The sequence below is a fragment of the Cnephaeus nilssonii genome (genome assembly GCF_951640355.1).
Source record: "Cnephaeus nilssonii genome assembly, chromosome: 2".
Lineage (NCBI taxonomy): Eukaryota > Metazoa > Chordata > Mammalia > Chiroptera > Vespertilionidae > Cnephaeus > Cnephaeus nilssonii.
Window position 1 is genome coordinate 98,224,777 of NC_137073.1, and position 20,710 is coordinate 98,245,486.

The 20,710-nt window shown below is 40.1% G+C and overlaps 1 protein-coding gene across 2 annotated transcripts in view; it reads right to left on the reverse strand.

Annotated features, from left to right (window-relative positions):
• Nucleotides 1-346: 346 nt before the first annotated feature.
• Nucleotides 347-20,710, reverse strand: part of BASP1 (brain abundant membrane attached signal protein 1) — a 43,386-nt gene continuing 23,022 nt past the window's right edge. For both annotated transcript variants that reach the window (XM_079793183.1, XM_079793184.1), the window contains exon 2: nt 347-1,923. In XM_079793183.1, the coding sequence (XP_079649309.1) occupies nt 1,219-1,914 (696 nt within the window). In that variant the 5' untranslated portion in view covers nt 1,915-1,923 and the 3' untranslated portion in view covers nt 347-1,218. The remainder of the gene's footprint in view (nt 1,924-20,710) is intronic.

The following is a 20,710-nucleotide window of genomic DNA, read 5'->3' on the forward strand; positions in this document are numbered from 1 at the left end:
AAGTTTCTGTAAGATCTTAGGACTCTTTTCTTCCCAACCTTCAAGACCAAATCTATTATCACTCACTTATTTTATTCAAAATATTTCTTTTGAAATAAATTAATCACACCCATACTTCTATGGGGTGCATACCCATAGACATAGTAGCTTTTCAGTTTAGCCTCTTCCAAGATAACTTACTGACACTGTTGCAACTAATTTTTTAAACAAGTAATGTTCACAAAAATTTGAGGATACTGCCTTATACTTCTATCCAAATATATTCCAAAATGCCGGATACATTGCTCTGTGCTCCACTGAGGTTACCGAGGAGGAAGGGGTGGCAAAAGAAAACCAATAGTCGTCATTACTTCTTTTTAATTGTTTAACTTTATTACTGTTGCACCATTTATACAATTACATATAATTTCAATGCATCCATTGTACATTTTTTTGTTATTTTTTTTTAATTTTTTCCCATTTTCCAATGAGTGGTGTGTTGGTGTCTGTGACACAGGATGGAGGAGAAACTGGAACTGCAATGAACGCAGACGTTTTTATTTTATTTTTTTTTTCATTTCCACTGACCAATAAACAGAACTACAGGTGCACCCAACCACGGACATGCATTAACTCGTCATGAGAAATCTAGGGAGGCTAAGTTGGATGAGAGAATGTGTGTTACTCCCAAAAATACCTGGGGAGGAGGAATGGAGTCTTGGCATGGAGATACATGTGGACAGGCTCAGTGGGCTGTCTGAAAGTTGGCATTCATCCACAAACATTTAAAAAATATCAAAAGAAGAAAGGCTGCAAATTAAAAAAGAAAACACAGAAAATACTGCTTTCATAAAGATCTGATTGCCTTGGAAAGGGCCCTGTGGGCAGAATCAAACGCAACACTCCCTACTCCCCTTGCAGAAGACGGTACCCATCTTGGTGGCGGAGTACTTTCAGACATTGACCTCTACACTCCAGGACTGATTGGTAAAGTTGACTGAAGGTATATTAGATATTTCCCCACAAAAATACTATTTGGATTCTCCCCATCCCCCCTCCCTCCTTTGATGGGACATCTTTTTCATTTCCTTTTCTTTTTTTTTTTTTTTTCTTCTTGGGCAATACATATCATTACTTCCAATTTGAAACAAGTTAGTATAGGAGAGAGACAGAGAGACAGACAGAGAGAGAGAAACAGGTTGTTTAAGCTGCGATCTCTTTTCCCATAGGCTGTCCTTGTTACTCTTTCACCGCCACGGTTTGATCGGAATTCATGGCCGGGGCCTCGGCAGGTTTGACCTCGTCTGCGGGGGCTGCGGGAGCTGCGGGGGCCTGGGCCTTGGGCGTGGAGCTGGGTGCTTCCGTGGCTGCTGGGGTCTCCTTGGACGATGGGGCAGCCTCAGTGCTGCTGGGTTTTGAGTCTGAAGCTGGGGCCCCGTCACTTTTCGTTTCCTGCGAGGCAGGAGCCGCGGGAGCCTCAGTCTTTGTGGGTTCCCCTCCCTCCTTGCTCTTGTCATCCACCTTGGTGGCGGTCGCGGGTTCCGCAGGGGCCTCGGCCTCGGGAGCCTGGGGGGCATCGCCTGCGGCGGGGCCCGAGGTGGCCGCCTGCTCCGCATCCTTCGGGGGCTCCGGCTTCCCCTCGGCTGCTCCCTCCGTCTGCTCGGGCTCTGCCTTCGGAGCATCCGCCTTGGCCGCGTCTGTGTCTTTCTCGCCTTCCTTGTCTTCAGGCTTGTTGGCAGCATCCTGGGCATCCTTCTCCGCCTTCTCCTCCTTGCCCTCCTTCACTCCGGGGGTCTCCCCAGCCGCCTGGGTCTCATTCTCCTTCGGGGTCCCCTCCTCTTCCGTCCCCGCTCCTTCGGCCTTCTTGTCCTTGTCCTTGGCCTTCTCATCATTCACATTGTACCCCTTCTTCTTCTTGCTCAGCTTGCCTCCCATCTTGGAGTTCTGTAACAACACAAAATGGAACAGAACGGTGTTACTTGTGGCTCTAGACTGAATATCTGGGCCCGCCCCCCTTCCCCTTCATAGGTTGAAACCCTAACCCTCAACGTGATGATGGTATTTGGAGCTGGGGCCTTTGGTAGGTGACTAGGCCATGGAGGCGGAGCCCTCATGAAGGGGAGGAGTGCTGGCATAGAAGACACCCCGGAGGGCTCCATGCCCCGTCCCCACGTGTCCCCACATTGAGGACACCGGGAGGAGCCAGCCATCTACAGTCAGGAAGCAGAGTCTGCCCACACCTTGATCTCAGGACTTCCCAGCCGCCAGAACTGTGAGAAATAAACTGCTACTGTTTAAAAGCCACTCGGTATATGGTGATTTGTTATAGCAGCCAGAACGGACCAAGAAGCCTTTCAAGTATGAAAACTAAAAGGCTTCACCGTACAAAGAGTCCAGAACACTACTGAACAGTACACTTTCAAACGATCAGTATGGTGGACTTTTTACATGTATTTTGCTAAAATTATAAATAAAACAGTGAATGGTAAAAATAATAATAATAAAAAGAGCTCAGTTATAGGGTGTCTAGTCACAGCAAGTTGAGGAAATAAGCTGAGGTCAAAGATTCAGTGATTAAAGACTAAGCCTGTCAGTGATAAAGAAGTGGAGCAGTATTTGTTTCTTATCTGCCCCCCCCACCCCCCCACCCATGGCCAACTCAAATACCCAATACTGAACACAGGTACAAAATGACACTAGCAGCCACTTCAGATCATAGCATAGCCAGTAAAAGACTTAGTAGTTTTAAAATGCTTTCCAGAGAAAGGGTACATTTTAACAAAGCACAGTTCACAAATTTCAAGAAAATAATCTCGAACTACAAACTTCTTTCAAACACCATTATATAAAAGCCTAAGCGACCGGCAGATCGATCAACATGACATGCACTGACCACCACGGGGCAGACGCTCAACACAGGAGCTGCCTCCTGGTGGTCAGTGCACTCCCACAGCTAACCTCCCATGGTCCCTCCCCTCGCATCAGCCCCGATAGGCGGCCAGGCAGAGGGACTCCACCCATGCACAAATTCGTGCACTAGGCCTCTAGTGTTCATATAAGCACACACATCTTCAAAGAACAAAGTCAAGCAGGATTTGGTCTAGCTCATTAACTAGAATCAGCTAAAGGAAAACTATCCCCCAAGAAACAAAAAGTATAGTGTTCCCAGTTACATTTAGATTATTAGTTGTGTCAGATTTGTATTCATTGTTTTTCAAAGTGTTTTTGGATTAAAAGAAATAGCCCCATAGCAATATAAAAGTATCCTTCATTACCAAAGTTCTGATTAGGATTCAAACTAGATATACAAGTTCAATGGTCATTAACAGCCTTGTTCACTTAAAGTTAAGTCTCCAACTTCTTAGATATATAGTGCAATATCCTCTTTCATCCCCACAAATAAGTCTGAGAGAGAGAGAGAGAGAGAGAGAGAGAGAGAGAGAGAGAGAGAGAGAGTGCTTTGACCTGGGCCCCAGTGAAGGTCATAAAGAGTACAGGTGGGACCATCTAATTTGGTTCCAGGTCAGGGTCTACTCCTGACAAAATTATAAAGTACTCTTTGACCAGTCATTTTTTAAAAACCCTCATTCATTTAAAAGAGGAAATTCACTGTTTATTCATTATATTCCTTGAAATTATAATTCATGACAGTTAAATAACCTACATTTATTCTAAGTTAGGTGTTGGGTAGGAGAGTGCTAACTGGAGAATTCTGACTTTAGTCGAGACTTGTCTCCCCACTCTATATGCTAATTTCCTGTCTGGAGAGACTTTAATAGTTGGGAGAGGGGGAAAAAAGCAATAAACCAAAAGATGTCTAAAATACTAGTTTCTATTCCCAAGAAAGACCTTTATTACGGTATCAAAGAAAGAATTTCCCTTACATATCTCTTTTTAAAAAGGAGTGATTTTTGGTCATAACTGAGATATGCAGTGGGCTCTATTTGACTTAATCTTTAGCTATTTCTCCCTCAGAAGTGGGAAAATCAGATGTAGAAACAACACAATTAAATCTATCTTTATCCTATAAGCCATCACAAAGGCAATAAATCAAAATATAAAGAGATAAAATAAATTAGATTGGTATTTTACATTATAGTTAGAACTCTTTTATTGAATTCTTAATTAGCCAATATGCACAAATGGTGTTATGTCAAAATAATTTCAGCTCTTATATGTCACAATACCTAAGAAACAGAAACCCTGACAGGCCTGCCTTTAGGATGGCCTACCAATTCCATAACAGAAACCCATACACCAACTTAAGATATCACAGAATAGCAGACAAAGTGTACATTGTGAATGTAACAGGAGCACCGCGTTATGACACACACAGCATGAAATTCTATATAGCTATCCCAGAGGCTGAAAGTCATGCTGGTTTACAAACCTAAAATCTGCGTTACTAAAATTGGTTTTCTGAAACACAGTTAGGGCCACTTTCTATTCTTTGTTTCAAGCCCATCTGTGATTCCTTTCTGGGTAGGAAATGATTGTATATAATCCAGTTGTAAGTAAGAAAGTGTGTTTCCATTCCTGTTTGCTTCTCAAACACAAAAAGTTAACCAACCCTTCTACCTTTTGCTAGTTTTTGTGTGTTATAGTGAGGTATCAGAGGGGGGGGGGGGGGGGGGTATAGAATTCACCAGAACCCTGGAAAGGCAAGATAGCTGGTTATTTCCCAAGACATTATGGGTGAAAACCTTGCCTACACCCAAAGGTAAATTAAAATTATAATTTCAAATTTATTAACTGTTTCATGGGTTTAGGCACCATCCTAACCCTAAACACAGTTATTTTATTTCATCTTCCAACAGTACCATAAGGTAGTAAATATCCCAGTAGCATCTTCCTTTTACCCAAATGGAAATTCTAGCTGATTTCATGGAGCAGTACAAGCAAAAGGCCGAGTCCAACAGAATTAGGTGAGGCAGGAAGGCACCATCTTGGAGGTCAAAGGGAACTACACTCAGAAGCTTGCAAATGGGCCGAGTTCTCATCTCAGGAATGTTACCCACCCGGGGTCACAGGGTTGATACAGATCTGGGATGACTCAGAACTCAAGATACTGACAAGATAATGATAAAATTCAGAACCTCAGGTGTTCTCTATCCCTAAACATTTTATCACCCATTTGCCAGTGCAGCTTTGTATCGTGATCCTTAAGCAATTACAGCACGTGATGGGCACATTTTAATTATTGTTCTCTTTCTATGACTTCTAATTTTGAAAGAAATCAGTTGGTGTAGAAAGTTGGAACTTCTAAGTTAAAAAAAAAAAAAAAAGACACACAGCAACTAGTAATCCACCCTGGAAATCCCTTAAACTTAAATCTGAGCCACAGGGAAACAACAATCTTTGCATCTCTCCACATTTTGGTTATTCACTAGCCACAAACACCCAGACCCACACTGATGCACTGAGTTCTGTGTTGATATAATAACTAAAGTAGGAAATATCACCATTTTTACAGAGCTGTTGCATGTGACATTTTAGAAGATTTTTCGAGGAGTTCATAAATTGGAAGAGAGCTTCAGGCCAGTTATAGGTTTTAAATGCCAACAGCTTAGCTTTGGGAATATCAACACAAGGTCATGGTGACTTTTAAGCACAGTAAGAACAAAGATTCATTAGCCTCACATAAAGGGGAGAGAGAGAGCTTCTCGTTTTTAATAAAGTCTCCCCACCTTCCCTATATTGCTTCTTCTGAAAATCTACTTCTCCTCTGGATACAATCTTTTTCTTTTTTGACTTATCGAAACTGAAGCCAATAGTCTACCCCACAAGCTTATTTTACACCCACAGAGGCACACAAGAATGACATTATCCAGCAGAGTAGGATTGACATCTTGACCCCATTCTGCACCAAAGCTCAAGCAACTATATTATGAATCGGGAAGCCCACCCCACCCCACCCCCGAATAATCTCCCTTTCTCCAGTGCTAAGAGAGGAGCCCAATTTGGCAGACGCCAATTGCTATGGTGAGTGGAGCCATTGCGCTGAATTGGTCCTAAGTAGTCTCTTGAAAGGACAGACAGTTCTGACCCTTCCAGGGACAGAGGTTCTCAAATCCTATGACTGCTACCAAGTGAAAACACATGGCCTTTGGTTTCAGTCAAGAAAACTGCCAGTATTTTAAGATATAGGAAGGCACAGCCCTACATACCCAGATAGTGTCTAATCAATATTTTAACCATTATAGACGTTATTCTTATGGCTTTTCAATGAAATGCGAGGTTTCTGGAAGCTATCACTTACTGTTTCCTTTCTTTAGCCCCTGAAATATAACACTTACTAAATAGTCTAGTTGCGTGTAGGTGAGAGAGAAGAGGGGACACATTGGGTCAAAAGGAGGTTGAGTAGGAGAAACAAGAGCATTGTCATCACCAATTTTAAGATTTCAGCCCTTTGAGGCAGGGCTGAGTAGTAGCATGCCATCAGGCATCCCAGAGATCTGGGTCATCAGGATAGCTTTAAAGAACCATTCTGCCTCTTGGTAGCAAGCAAAACTATTGGTAACTAACAGCCCACAAACAGAATTTTAAATGTTTTGATATATAAGCAATCACCACTTGTAATTGTTAAATCTTCATTTTGATAGCACTTTATTGGTTATATCCATTAGTTAGTGTTACCCAAGTCTTTGGATGAAAAACGCAAGCCCCCGCTATAGCATTTTTCCCCCTTCAGAAAAATGCAGCATTGCATAATTACCGTTTGCAGGCATTAACTATTCCAAAACCACGAGGGCTTATCCTCCCTGTATTCTGCCTACAGTTATTACGTATTCCATGACACCTCTCCATTCTACAGTATTACAGTGGGTAAGCAACAACAAGACTTTGTGACCATGAAAATTATTGGTGTGCATTAACTGGTGTATAAAACAAAACAAGAAAATGACTGATACAGAATTTCTCCTATGATCCCATAGTTACTATGTTTATGGCTTCACAAGCTATTTTTATGTCTTCTGTCTCTCACTAATAATTTCTAGGTACTTACTATGCAGGACAGTTTGAATTACACCAAGATCCAATCCATTGCCAAATTTCCACTTTGAAAATACAAACCCGGATTAATTACTTCAACTAGAAACAAGAGAATATAGTTCTTAAGGATGATATCAAACAGATGATAATAAAGATCACTGCAACTTTATAGAAAAACCCAACATGAATATGCAACAGTGAGTGGCAGAGACTAGAGTGTTATTTCTGGTTTGATTGTTGCTTCATGATGTGATCAAGACAAGAAATAGTCTCCTTTTGCTTCTGTTTCCATATTACAATCAGAAGAAAACATACCTGCCTCACAAGGATGCTGAGAATGAATCAATGTTTCTGGAAAGTTAAATATGTGGCTGCAGCATATTAACTGTATCTTGAAAAAGCAATTGTTGCTGCCAATTCAGGGCTGCAAAGCTTCAAGGGTTTATATACAAGGCAATCTATATTGATCTTTTAAAGATAACATACAAAGTTAAAACTGACTCCTGAGTTACATCTACAAACTCATCACAGACAAACTGGGTTTATTAATTTCTCAGGCCAAAAGAACCCAAGTTATTGATCAAACCTAGCTGAAGCACATGTTGCGATAAGACATAGAGAATGAATCTTTTTTTTTAACCTTAAGGAAAGAATTTACACAGATTCTTTTCACAAAGGAAAATAAACAAATTCAAGAAATATTTTCAATAAGAATGGAGGAAAAATTAAAACATTTGGTTATGTCCAACCATTTCTATTTTCAACAAATGGCTGGCTTTTCTTCTTTTAAATGGTCAAGACTTATTCTAAAGGAAGAAAATGAAGTAAAGATAATGTAGCCTGTCTGTATTTTTGGTATTCCTACAGGGATGTGTTCAGTCACAATGATTTGCTGTCAAGTTTCATCAATGCCTGGTGGTAATTTTCATTGTTCTCAGCATCTGATTCAGTCAAAGCTTCTATTCAGCAATTGTAACATCACCAACATTTAGATGAGAATGTCCTTTGGGGAGAAAATTGTCAATCCTGAGTTTCTGAGGCACACTTATTAAATACCATGAGTAAAATTGTAGAGAAAACATTCTCAAGATAATTTATTCCCTTGTCACAATAAAAATGTTCACTCAGCATTGTAAAAAAAAAAAAAGTACTTTAAAAATGTATAAGATATATTTTAAAAAGAGAGCACATACACTCACACTTCTATAACCCAATTTTCCCCAAAAAAGTTCCATTAAGTTGACTTGGATCTTCAAGGTCAGAAAGCCCTCCAATACAATAGAAGATTAATCACAGTGACCCCTCCATCTTTCTCCTTCAAGAAAGCCCAGGTTAGCCCTAGAGAAACACTGTCAGAGTGTCTTTGGGGATCTCTCATCAAAATCTAACATGCAGAGTGGCCCCAAGAACTTCAGATGTTCACAAATTATTCTAGAAAAATAGACTTGATCTTAGTGGGGAAAGAACCTTTTTGAAGTGGGTACTAAATGTAAGCAATGACAGGGGATATAAGTGAGCAAAAAACTTACTCCCGTTTAGCAGGAGGGATAAGACGTACAGAGACAATTAAAATTAGTCAGTTAAGTGTCATAATAGAGTGAAAAACAAAAGAGTTTTCCCAGAAGAGATGGCCTTTTGTTGGATTCATGGGATGTGGGAAAAGTTTTATCAAGAAGGTGAACTTTGAGATGGTAAGAATATCAACAGTGCTTATACCCACAGTACTTATTCTGCCTAGGACTGTCTTACTGTTTAGTCTTTACATTTTTGGCCCATTAACAGTCTCATCAATCCTACAAGGAAGGAATTATCACTATCTCCACTTTACCATGAGGAAACTAGGGCATGTTGGAGATGAATAATTTACCCAAGACCATTCAACTAGTTGCCTGGAGATGTGGGGTGAACCAAGGCACTCTGCCTCTTGAGTGAGGTCTGTTAATCATCATGGTAAAGTGCCTTAAAAATGGCTAAGCTATCTACAGATGAAGATGGGGAAGTGGAAAAGTGTTTATGTCAGGGTGAACCAACAGGAAGGGTCTAATCAGGATTATAAGAACATCCTGTTTACATTTAGGAGACGGGTGAGGGCACATTGACCTGTAGGAAGAAATGATGGAAGATCCATCTATAAAGTTTGCCTAATAGAATGCATTAAGGTGGTAGAAAGCAGAAAAACAGCTCTTAAAGGAGTTAAAGGGAAAAAAAGATGTTTCAGAAATCAAGAGAGAATTTTAGAAGCATCTTGAAGAAGTTATATGCTGCTGCCATAAGGTTAAGAAAGATAAGAACAGAAATTGTGCAATTTGATATTGTGATGAGTTGTCCACTACTGACCCTGTAGTGATACAGGTGGAGGGGTGAAGACATATGCCTCCCTTTGGAAGGACTCAGAGAGCATATGAAGAGCCAGAAAAGAGATCCACATAAAAGACTGACATAAATGATTGTAAGCAAAGTGAAGGCAAAAGTCAAGGTTCTGGAAGACTCGGAAAGTACACCAAAATTAAGTTTGGTAAAGAGGGACATACATTTACTATACAGATGGTGGGAGGGAGAGAAAGGAGGGATGTAAATTCCAAATCCACTGGTTGTTCCCAGGCTCCATGTCGGCATCACACTCCTTCAAGTGAATATGGTCATATCTGAATTATTCCAGACCAAAGACTCGCTATAGTAAATGTTAGGTCATGTGTCTTTGAAATAGTCCTTTATCTTTTAGGACTTTATGTCTTTATTTGTCCAGTTGTTTATCGTCTCAGTTTCTTTCATATTACAACACTTAGGATTTCTCAAGTACTGGGAGGAAAAATACAGACATTTCATAAACTAAAATGTTAGAGAATTAACATGGTGACCCAAAGTGAACCTGGAGAGGTCTTCTTGTGAGACGGTTTGCTGTGCAAAAGTAAAGCAGATAGGCTCATCGCTATACAAGGGATTTAAGAGACAAGGGAATGCACAGGTACTCGCCATGGATGCTCCGTGTAAACAGAAAAAGTGCCACACTTCTTAAGAACTCCTTTACTCTCCTTGTTCCTTTCCTGATTACGCAATCTGGTGTTGTCTTAGACAAGCCATCCAGCTCTGGTTGTTTATCTATATCTTTATTGTTTAACCCTCGTATATTCTGTTGTATTGTACTGAGAGTTTTAGCAGTAAAATAAACCTAGCCTCACTCAAACATTGACCAAAAGCCTTTCTTCGGATGACCTCAGAACAAGAATTTTGTTTTATGGTTATTAATGCACAATGGGTTCTTGATAAACACTGCAGACTCTGAAACACGCAATTTCCAAATTATAAACTTGTACGAGTCAATACAACCAGGACTGTAAACTAAGTTATGTAAACTCAGCTTTCAGTTAGCAGCAGAAATAAGCAGGCTAAATTATAACTGAAATTTCCATTCCATTGAATGAGACATGGCCAAGTTCCAGGGATCATCATGATGGCCAAGTCTATGGCATGGGACCCATCCCATGAAGATGAGAAGGCAGACATTGCTATAGTCATATTGACAAGATATTTTTCCTTAAAGTTATTATGTGCATATTGTAGAAACCAGTTTTTCAAAGTCTATCTCCTGATTGGTTCTTCAGGTTTTAACCATAAAACTCTGAATTGATGCTGCTGCTTTAAATCAGGCATGTGACAGTTAAGCTTGTCTTTGACTATAAAAGAAGACTGAATGCAGACCTTATGTAGAGGGGAGATTTACCCCATTTAAAACATCCTGCCACATGATGCAAACACTATCAGAAAACATGTATTATTCATTCTCATCAATAGTCTAATATGCTTTTAGATTCTTCTGTCCATTCACATCATTATTTATTTGTACTTAACGGGTAGCCCTTTCAAAAGCCCTGGCTGCAGCATTCTAACATATGACTTTGTGTGAATCATCTGCTCTTTTAGTCAATAAAGTGAGTAGGTGAACCGCAACCAGCCCAGGAAATGCAAGCTGCCAAGATCACCTCTGAACCTTCCTCTCTTCCACAGACCCAGGAAACTAATGTCTTATCACCGCAACTAATTTAGAACTCTTAAGACAGAATTAAAATAAAGCACAGTGGAAAAACTTCTAGCAATTGAGATATTTTTGCTGCTTATACTAATGGACTAGACAGACCATCATGGGACTGGATAACAGACCTGCACAGTGAACCCCTGGCTGTGTGGGACCTGGAAGTAACAGTGAGCAGAACCCCAATGGAACCTTATCAACTAATGCACCATTTAGTCTGAGTTCTCTGCACCAGAATCACAAACACGTTAGAATTACCTGGGCTTATTCTTCCTCCCAGACACTCCCCAACATCCAACTGCCCCCACTACCTCTCTACCACCCTCCTTGCCTCTCCCCCCCACCCAGCCCTCTCACTAGTGCCATTATTCAGCTAAGGAAGGGGCATCTCACAAGCAGCCTGCATAGAAGAGCAAGTCCCCTGACCAAAGAGCAATTCTACCAGCTGCCGAGAAGCCCCATGCCTACATCAGGTCTGAGGTGACCTCCTTACTCCAGCAACTTCGGCCACTGGTGGGGAAACACAGTATAGTGGCTATTCGCCTCTATAAACTCCCTTTTTACATAATGTGGGGCTTCAATTGTTCAAGCTTTACAGCCAGCCCTGTGAGACAATACTGTTTTCAAAAGCATCCATTTTATGTAATTAGAGTTCACATTTCAGAAAACAGGTTTTTCTCTTTCAGTTCAAATGGAACTTTGATGGCTTGCCAATGAGTTTTGAGCCCTGCTCTAATATACTCTGTGGGAGAAAGCATATGGGCAATGGGGCCAGCAGGCCAAGTTCAGCTATGTGAACTTGGTCAGGGAAGTGAGCCTCAGCAATTCAACTTCACCTATAAAAGAAAAAGGAGTGGAAAGAGTTTGTTAATAGCATTAAATGGAGTATTTTCAGGAAAGGCTATTGTTCAGCTCATGACATAATATTCGGTAAATTTTCATTGACCTTTCTTTACCTAAAATCATTTTTCTCAGTCCTATTAATATGTAATAGAGAGTAAGTCTGAATTTTAAGATTAAGTAAACATATAGGTGGAACAAATTACTGTATTCAAATGGACAAACAAATGGAAATTGATTCAATTATATTCAAAATAATATTTTCCCTACATATCAAAATCCTAGATTAGGTTAAAAATTATAATAGCCAGCTCTAGCCAGTTTGGCTCAGTGGATAGAGCATTAGCCTGCAACTGAAGGTTCCTGGGTTCGATTCTAGTCAAGGGCACATGCTCAGGTTGTGGGCGCGATCCCCAGTAGGGGGCATATAGGAGACAGCTAATAAATTATTCTCTCTCATCATTGATGTTTCTATCTCTCTCTCCTTCTCCCTTCCTCTCTGAAATCAATAAAAATATTATTTAAAAAAATTATAATATCTATTATATAATCTGTAGATTTTAAAGGGAAGTAAATATTACTAAATGGTCAAGTTTTTATAATAGTATGAACAGAGGGCAAAGATGAATGATAATCAGAAACACCAAATGCTGAGTGAGCTCAGCATATATGAAAAAGCATTACATAAAACATCAAAAGGGAGAACACACCTTTAAAGCAACCTTTTGGGAAAGAGAGTCTTTTCCAAACTCTATTTCCATCTTATTTGCTTCAGGTAAATTGTGAGGTTGTGGTAAAAGGCCATCCACAATAATACTCTGTTCTGTCCATTCCACCTGTTTGGAGTTCAATCATAGTTTTAAAATTAAAAAAGACCAATAGACCCTTTCCCTGAGGATATTTTATTTTTTTATCTACAACTATTTAAATAGTATGTTCAAACACGAAGTAAAGAATTACCAGCCAGCCTTCCTCAATTTTAGCATAAAATTCAGGTGAGAAGTCAGCCACATCTCTATTTATTCCCATAGGCTTAGAAAAAGCAAGTCAAGTAAACCACAATCTATGAGTACTTTTCTTGGAATCAGGGAACCAGCCACTAGGGAATGTGGCATTGCATTCCAAGCCACACCAATATCACCTTGGTACTGCAGTCTGGTGACAAAGTGCTAAATACCATCCCAACATGTGGAACTTAAAACAGGGTACCCACTTAAGGCCCCAACGGCATCCCTCTCAGGGTACTCAGCCTGAATTACTCTACTTAGAAAAAGAATTAATACCATTCATTGGCCATGCTTTTGTGAATTTGAATCTTTAAATAATATCTGTTAAACTTGGACTTGAATCTCACCGTAGCCATTATCAGCTGCTTATGTTAATCAAGCCACTTTTAACTTCCCAGTGCTTGGTTATTTCATTTGTATATAAATGGCTATAATTGTATTGCTTTGGTCTACAATTTTTAGTCTTCATACAAATCTGCAGTAATAATTTATATATTTAACTAGATTGTATTGAGCACTAAAATTAATTCATGCATTTATTACAGAAAGGCCACAAACGTCCAGGCACTGTGTTAGACCCAGGGCACCCAATGTAATACAAGGTTGACTCTGACTTACCCACAGACCTTTCAGGTCTAAAGTGCAGGAAAACAATACCCCTCAATAATGTCAAAAGTAACAGCAAATACTAGCCTGTAGGCTAAATTCTGATAACGTGGCTGAAACTATTTTAACAAGTACACTACAACAGAAACTCAATTTATTTTGCAAGAGTTAGAGCAGAAAACACTTAGGTAGGGGCCCAAATCTTTCCTAATGAGGCCTTTTGGGTTCTCCTTGATGTCTTCAAATGCTTTATGTACCTTTTGAAATGAGGACCAAGAGTGGAGCTGCTAAGAGTGGGGTGCTGAATGGCAAGGGTGGAAAGTCATGCTAATACCAGATAAACAAGGAAGAAGTGGAACCTCAGATGTCAATAATAGACACCTCAAGATGCACTTAATCAGGTACAAATTCCCTCTGCTTGGTAGATCAAGGGTCCTATCCTATGCACTCAAACATGTGGGTGCCTTCAGCTTACTGTATATAAATGTACTCTGATATGTAGGACATTGCCAAATGGAATATACCAGTGACAGCATGAGTTTTGCATAATCCTGGAGTTGTGACAGACACATGAGAAGAGGTGCATTTCTTAATAAGAAAGGCGAAGGCAAATACATCGACCATGTAAAACAGAAGGTGGAAGTGAAAGATGTGTTTAATATGACAAACTTTACCTGACTTATCCAAGCTGGCAAATTCAACCTCAGTAGAGATTCTGAGGGTTCCACTCCTTCCCGCCACCAACCTTGCCGTCCCACAACTTCCTGTTACAAATTACATTTCCTGGCTGACACTAGGCATCGGTGTGGGGCAAGAGATTTCAAAACACACAGCAGCCTCAGACTGGCCAAGATACCACAGGTTCCATATGACTCTTAGATGTAAGGCGAGAATAGAATAAAAGCGTGGAAGGCAATACTAAGCTATGACTCATGAGTCTTTTACTGGTAATGGGAAAAAAACCCTAGTGAACTTATTTTGGTATCAGGTGAGTAAATTGTTTTACTATGTCATTCCCACCAGTCCTAATACAGATTAAGTTGAACCAAAGGGGAAAAGCATCTTTGTTAGAACAGCATCCCCTGGCTTTAATGACTGTACACCTGTCCCTCACATCTCTGGATCTACAAGGATTTCCTACAAAACAAAGGAATTGAGCTATTTCATCTCGAAAATTTCATGAGTCTAAAACACTAATACAATACACGCCAACATAGAAAATTGCATGTCCCAAGCTATTTACATGTTAGCAACAATGGGTTCAAATAAATAGAGAGATATGTCATTTGTCAGAACAAATCAAAGCTGTCCCTTAAGTCAGTTGGAAGGTTAAAAAGCAGCAGAGCGTAAACTGAAATTACAGAAAACCACCCATAAAAGAGGGCGCATTTATTAAGATAAAGATCAGTTACTTCCTTTAATGTCAAGGTGTTATCTAATGAAATGAGGAAATCCAATATAGTGCTTTAAATTGTATTCTTTCCATTTTTATGTTGGGTCTCTTACTAATTTAAGCCTAAAATGTCTTAGGGAGCACTACCAACCACAGCGGATAGTAAATATTCTTTATTCTAAATCACATGATTCAGTTTGTGGTAACTTGAACATGGGATCTGCAATTCATATCGAATTAAAATCTGAGAAATAAATATAATTACCCAAAACTCTCATTGAGTTTATTACATCCTGAAGATCCATGGCAAATTGAACGTTTTATCGACTGATCTCGCTTTCCTCATGCACACGATTTATTCCATTTATAACATAGCTTTGAAAGGAGACCATCCTAAAATCCTAACCATCCTCTCAGTCAGGCAAAAGTGGCTCTTTTTACCTGGGAATTAGTGAAACTTGACTGTCGTGGATGACTACCATAGATTCATAGGGTTCCCCAAACCCAGCCAGGTCTTCTCAGCTCCCCCAGTCAACCTAACTTCAAAAGACCTTTTGCAGAAGCAGAAGTATTTTATTTCCTGTAAGTCATGAGGAGAGCTAAAGGTCAAACAGATAAACACCACTCAGCAGCAGTGAGAGGTCCACTGGCTAAAGGTGCATCCTGTGTTATGGCAGCCTCCCCGGAGGGAAAGGGCGCTTCTAAATGAACACAAAGGAGGAATTACGATTATTTTAGCAAACATTTGCTTTTTCCATGCAAATGAGAACTGCCGAAATGAAGACAGAACCTGCTTATGATTCTCCCACAAATTAATTATGCTCATTTGTCATCATCTGCACTTATTTGCACACCAGATGCTGAAGTCCTCCTAGTTTGTTCTTTTATGAGATAAAAGGTATTGCCCCCAAAAATCCAATCTAATTCCTATTACCCAAAACTCAACTACAGTACAAATGCAGATTTGCAATTTGAACATATCAGGAAACTAGAAACATGAAAATTCCACTTAGCATGCTTTTTTCTAAGATTGCTATATGTATCTATATAACACAAATAATAAACACCAGATAGTCACTAATATTGAAGGATTTTTCTACTCCATAAAGCCTCCTGAATGTGCTATGTCTTATCACTGGTGAATAAGCTATGAAACTTCTCTGATAATTCGAGCAGCTAAGCTTTCTCTGAGCCACAGATTCCAGTCTGTAAACCCCACAGCCTGCGAATTCATGGTGATCAAAGCAAACACACAGCTCAGCTTGGAAATCAAGGCTCGCTGTGATTTCAGGGCTGGTTTGAAAGATACAGATTATGTTGAGACCTTTGGGAGAATCTTGATAACTCAGAATTCCATCCAGACTACACAGGAGAAAATAAAATAGAAATGGAGAATCAAAGTTCATAGTTGGCCACTGTTCTCCAGAAAGTGTCCTTACACTCATAAAAAAAAAATTATTGTACAAATAAGTCGATGTTAAAAACAATTATTAGCTAGATGTTTTTAGTCCTGAAAAAGAAAAAGAAAAATGGGCTATTCTCACAATTTTGTCAGATGATTTTCTTGCAGGATTAAAAGCAGAAATTCTAGAATCTAGCTTTCTTTTGGACCAGGGTGTCAGCAAACTGGGCCTCCAGTTTTTGAAGACAAAGCCTAATTGGGACACAGCCAGGCCCTTTCATTTACATAATGCAGCTGCTTTCATGCCAGAGTTGAGCAGTTGTGACAGAAATTGTCTGGCTGGCAAAGCCTACCATAGTTTCTACCTGGTCCTTCAAGGAAGGTTGCTGACCCCGGCTAGATCCCTAGATGGACATACTTAGCCAGCGACTCATTTCCTACTGTCAGATGACTGTCTGATTCAAATCTAAACGATGCTGCAAAGATTAGTCAGGCTCTTTTTGGTTTGCAGCAATATCATCAGTAAAAAAGAATGTCACATGGGAATGTTTTAAGATTAGGAACAAGATAGTTGTTGTTGTTGTTTTTTTAAATTCTTATCACCTACTCTGTGTATTCTGACTGCCTGAGAGCAAAGAGACTTAGGTTGTTGTAGTATCAACACAGCACTTACCACGACAAAAACTCTAATCTCTCAGGAGACATGATGCCATAGCACAAAATCCAGACCAGACCCAAAAAAAATGTCGCTTGGGTTCCAAGCCAGCATTCCATTCCTTTCTGCTGCATGGATTGGGTTGCCTAACCTATGTGCGCCTGTGTGGTGTTGTTTCTTTCATAAGCATAAAATGGGGATGATAATAACTTTACATGAGACAGAATTTATAGCAGTTGAATAAGATAATGAAGACTACTTCAATGCTCCTCTTGAGCCAAGGGTGTGCTCTTGTGGCATCCTTCAGATTAGACTGTGCCTGACCTTTTCTTAGGCGACCATGCTAGCGGTTCTCAACCTGTGGGTCACAACCCACAGGTTGAGAACAGCTGCTGTAGAGCCTAAGACCATCGGAAAAAAAAGATATTTACATAACGATTCATTAACAGTAGCAAAATTACAGTTATGAAGTAGCAACGAAAATAATATTATGGTTGGGGGTCACCACAACATGAGGAACTGTATTAAAGGGTCGTGGCATTAGAAAGGTTGAGAACCACTGTTCTAAAGGAAGACGGCTTGGAGCTCCAGCAGCCATTTGAACCAGAAGGACAGACATCAATACTGAGAATGGAAAGATAGGAGCCTGGTTCCTTGACAACACCAGAGAAATACCACATCAGCCCTGGAGCCCATTTCTGGGATGTTAGGTAAAAGAGAATTACATTTCTCACTCATTTAAGCCTTTAAATTTTGGATTTTTTTGTTCTGTCTACACAGCAACAATACTATCAGAGAGTAAATTTCTCAAAACCACTCCTCAAGCACCAAAAATTTCATGTTCAAATGTCTCAATACAATAAGCCATTCTTATGAATTCCCCCAGCTCCATGACCATCTCTCAAACACATACATTTCTCAATTATTAGTGTTCAGACTATGATACTACTTAAAAATACCAAGTCTGCTCAGTGATTTTTCCATATAAAATATTATTGATGCTGTAAAAAATAGTAACAAAGATTTAAGTTGATTTTTAATACTGACTGTAAAGTCAATGCAGCTAATCTCACAAAAGAATAGACAAGTTAATCAAAGAACACACTTTCTATAAAGCCAAACATTTTTATAAAGAACAAAGTGACTTTTTATAGTCAAGGAGAACACCAATTAGAAGAGGCATATTTTAGTATAGGTGGGCAAAACAGCTCTAGCAAGAGCCTTAGCGATTAAAAACAAAACAGACCCTAAAAACACATTTGAATGAGAGGCCTTAGGGATGGTCAAGAAAAAAGACTTGGATCAAGCTGTGAGCTGAAGAAAAATGAATGAGGTAGGAAGCACAAAGCAAGCAAAGATATAGAAATGTTAGTATATGAAAAAGGAGCCATTCATAGAGAACATAATAGAGTCTAAATCTGGGGTGGGGAACATCTGGCCCCCAGGCCCTATAAGGCCCTCGATTTCATTTGACCTGGCCCTGCCAAGGCATTAGGGGTGAGTTAATTGCATATTTGACCAAACATAGCAGGCTAATTTTTAAGTTGGTAATTTTGTATGGCACATAAATGATATTATAAATATCCAAATGGCCCTTGGCAGAAAAAAGGTTCCCCACCCCTGGTCTAAATTGAAGTTTAAACAGGGAGAGAGGCTATGTGTAACAAGTGATTTTATGTAGGATTAGAAAAATGTCTGATGCGAAAGTGCTTCAACATTGGTAGAATGAGACGAAAGGTCTTGTGGAAGTAGTAACTGAATCTGGCTATTCAAATTCTGAGTCAGATAATCACATCCTCTAGACCAGGGGTCCTCAAACTTTTTAAACAGGGGGCCAGTTCACTGTCCCTCAGACCGTTGGAGGGCCGGACTATAGTTTAAAAAAAACTATGAACAAATTCCTATGCACACTGCACATATCTTATTTTGAAGTAAAAAAACAAAACGGCAAAAACACCCGCATGTGGCCCGCGGGCCGTAGTTTGAGGACGCCTGCTCTAGACTGTTGCTAGCCCCATAGCTCAGGAGGGAAGTCCCAGCGGAAGGTCCTGAACAAGGCGATAGCTAGGGCTAACTGCTGCAGGGATGCACAAAAGGAGCACGTGGCTTCTCACCTTGGACCAAATTTTTTTCTGAGTTAAGAACAGGCTTGGGGAAGGCTGACATGTACTGCACCCGAGCCAGGTCTGACCTGCCCATCCAGAGGTGAAGGACTGCCAGGCCAGCAACAGGAATAGTTCCGGGTGCAGGCCCAACAGGCCTGGGGCAATGGTCTCTGCGCTGGGAAAGTCTAAAAGTTTGGGATCTTCTAAATAAAACAGTGCTTCCAAAATGCAAAAAGAAAACCTCCAGATTTTAATTAGCAGTGTTGCAACAGACTGAATGTTTGCAAACCAGCCCCCTCTCCCCCCAGTTTATATGTTGAAACCTAATCCCCAATGTGATAGTATTTGGAGACAGGGCCTTTGCAAGGTGTTAGGTCATGAGGGCAGAGCCTTGATGAGTGGGATTAGTGCTCAAATAAAATAAAACAGGCCCCCGAGAGCTCCCTGCCCTTTTCACCACCACTGACATTACAGCAATACTCAGTCCTCCGGGAACCAGAGAGGCCTCACCAGACACCTGAGCTGCTGATGTCTTGATTCTGGACTTCTCGGCCTCCGAAGCTCAGTAAAATTAATATTTATTGTGTAAGCCACCCACTGTATGGTATTTTGTTAAAACAGCATGAATGGACTAAGGTATGTGTCTATAGTAGTAGTTATGCCAATGAGCTTCTACAGCTCAACACCTACAGATTTCTAGTTATGCAAGTTATCTTTAACTTGTGATTTCAGTGTTTTAATGTTTAACGTGACGACAAAGAAGGCCTCCATAATTAAGAGACGCCAGAGTCCATGGAATGGTGGTATGTGAATAGGAAAGAGTAACTGAGGAGACCTAGAACAAGAGCAACAACGTGTAAAAGTGCTTTAAAACCTACAACAAAGCGCAACTGCAATGTGACATGTATTTTTATTAATGATTTTTATCGACATCATGGTGTTAAGAGATATCCAGCCCCCATAAACATGCTTGGTTTAGGATGGCGTGCTATACTTCGGACTGAAAACTAGTCACACCCTACAGTGGACACGTTGCCTCCTTCTTCCGAGTTTGAAAGAACACTGCTGTGTCTGAACTTGGTCAGCAGCTGAACTTGGTTTTATTAGTCCTCAAGTTTATGCAACGAGAATGTTCAGTTGTGGAATAAACATCGAACTGCCCTTATGGTGATGATTACCAAACACCACCATACCCCCAGAGTCATGCCGGCTCGAGCTGAAGCAGATCTTTTTTTATTGGTTCTGCTGAAGTGTCCTCCCATTTAAATTTACACGTCAGACTCAGTCACAGAATTAATGCCACATATGCACCAACATTCAGAAATAATTTTTAGTTGCAAAATCCTCATCCAGCACACACAGCAACAGTTTATGATGAAAAAAAACAACCCAATCTTTTATTTTTTTATTTTAAAGTATGACACAATTGTTTTCACATCAAATCAGCAGATTCAGTTCACAACGGAGGCTGCCCTGACACGCACACTTATTGGTCACTTTCTCCAGATAATAGACACTGGATGTGAACTTGGTCCTTTCGTTGCAACAGTTTACAAACAGCAGCTCAATGTAAGTGAGTGCCAGAGAGATGGCTGCAGTTAGAGCTGGAGCGAGAATTCAGAGAATATGACTACAAGCCACCATATAAACTATATTTACTAGAATATATGAAACCATCTGTTCCTGATCCCACAGCTGGA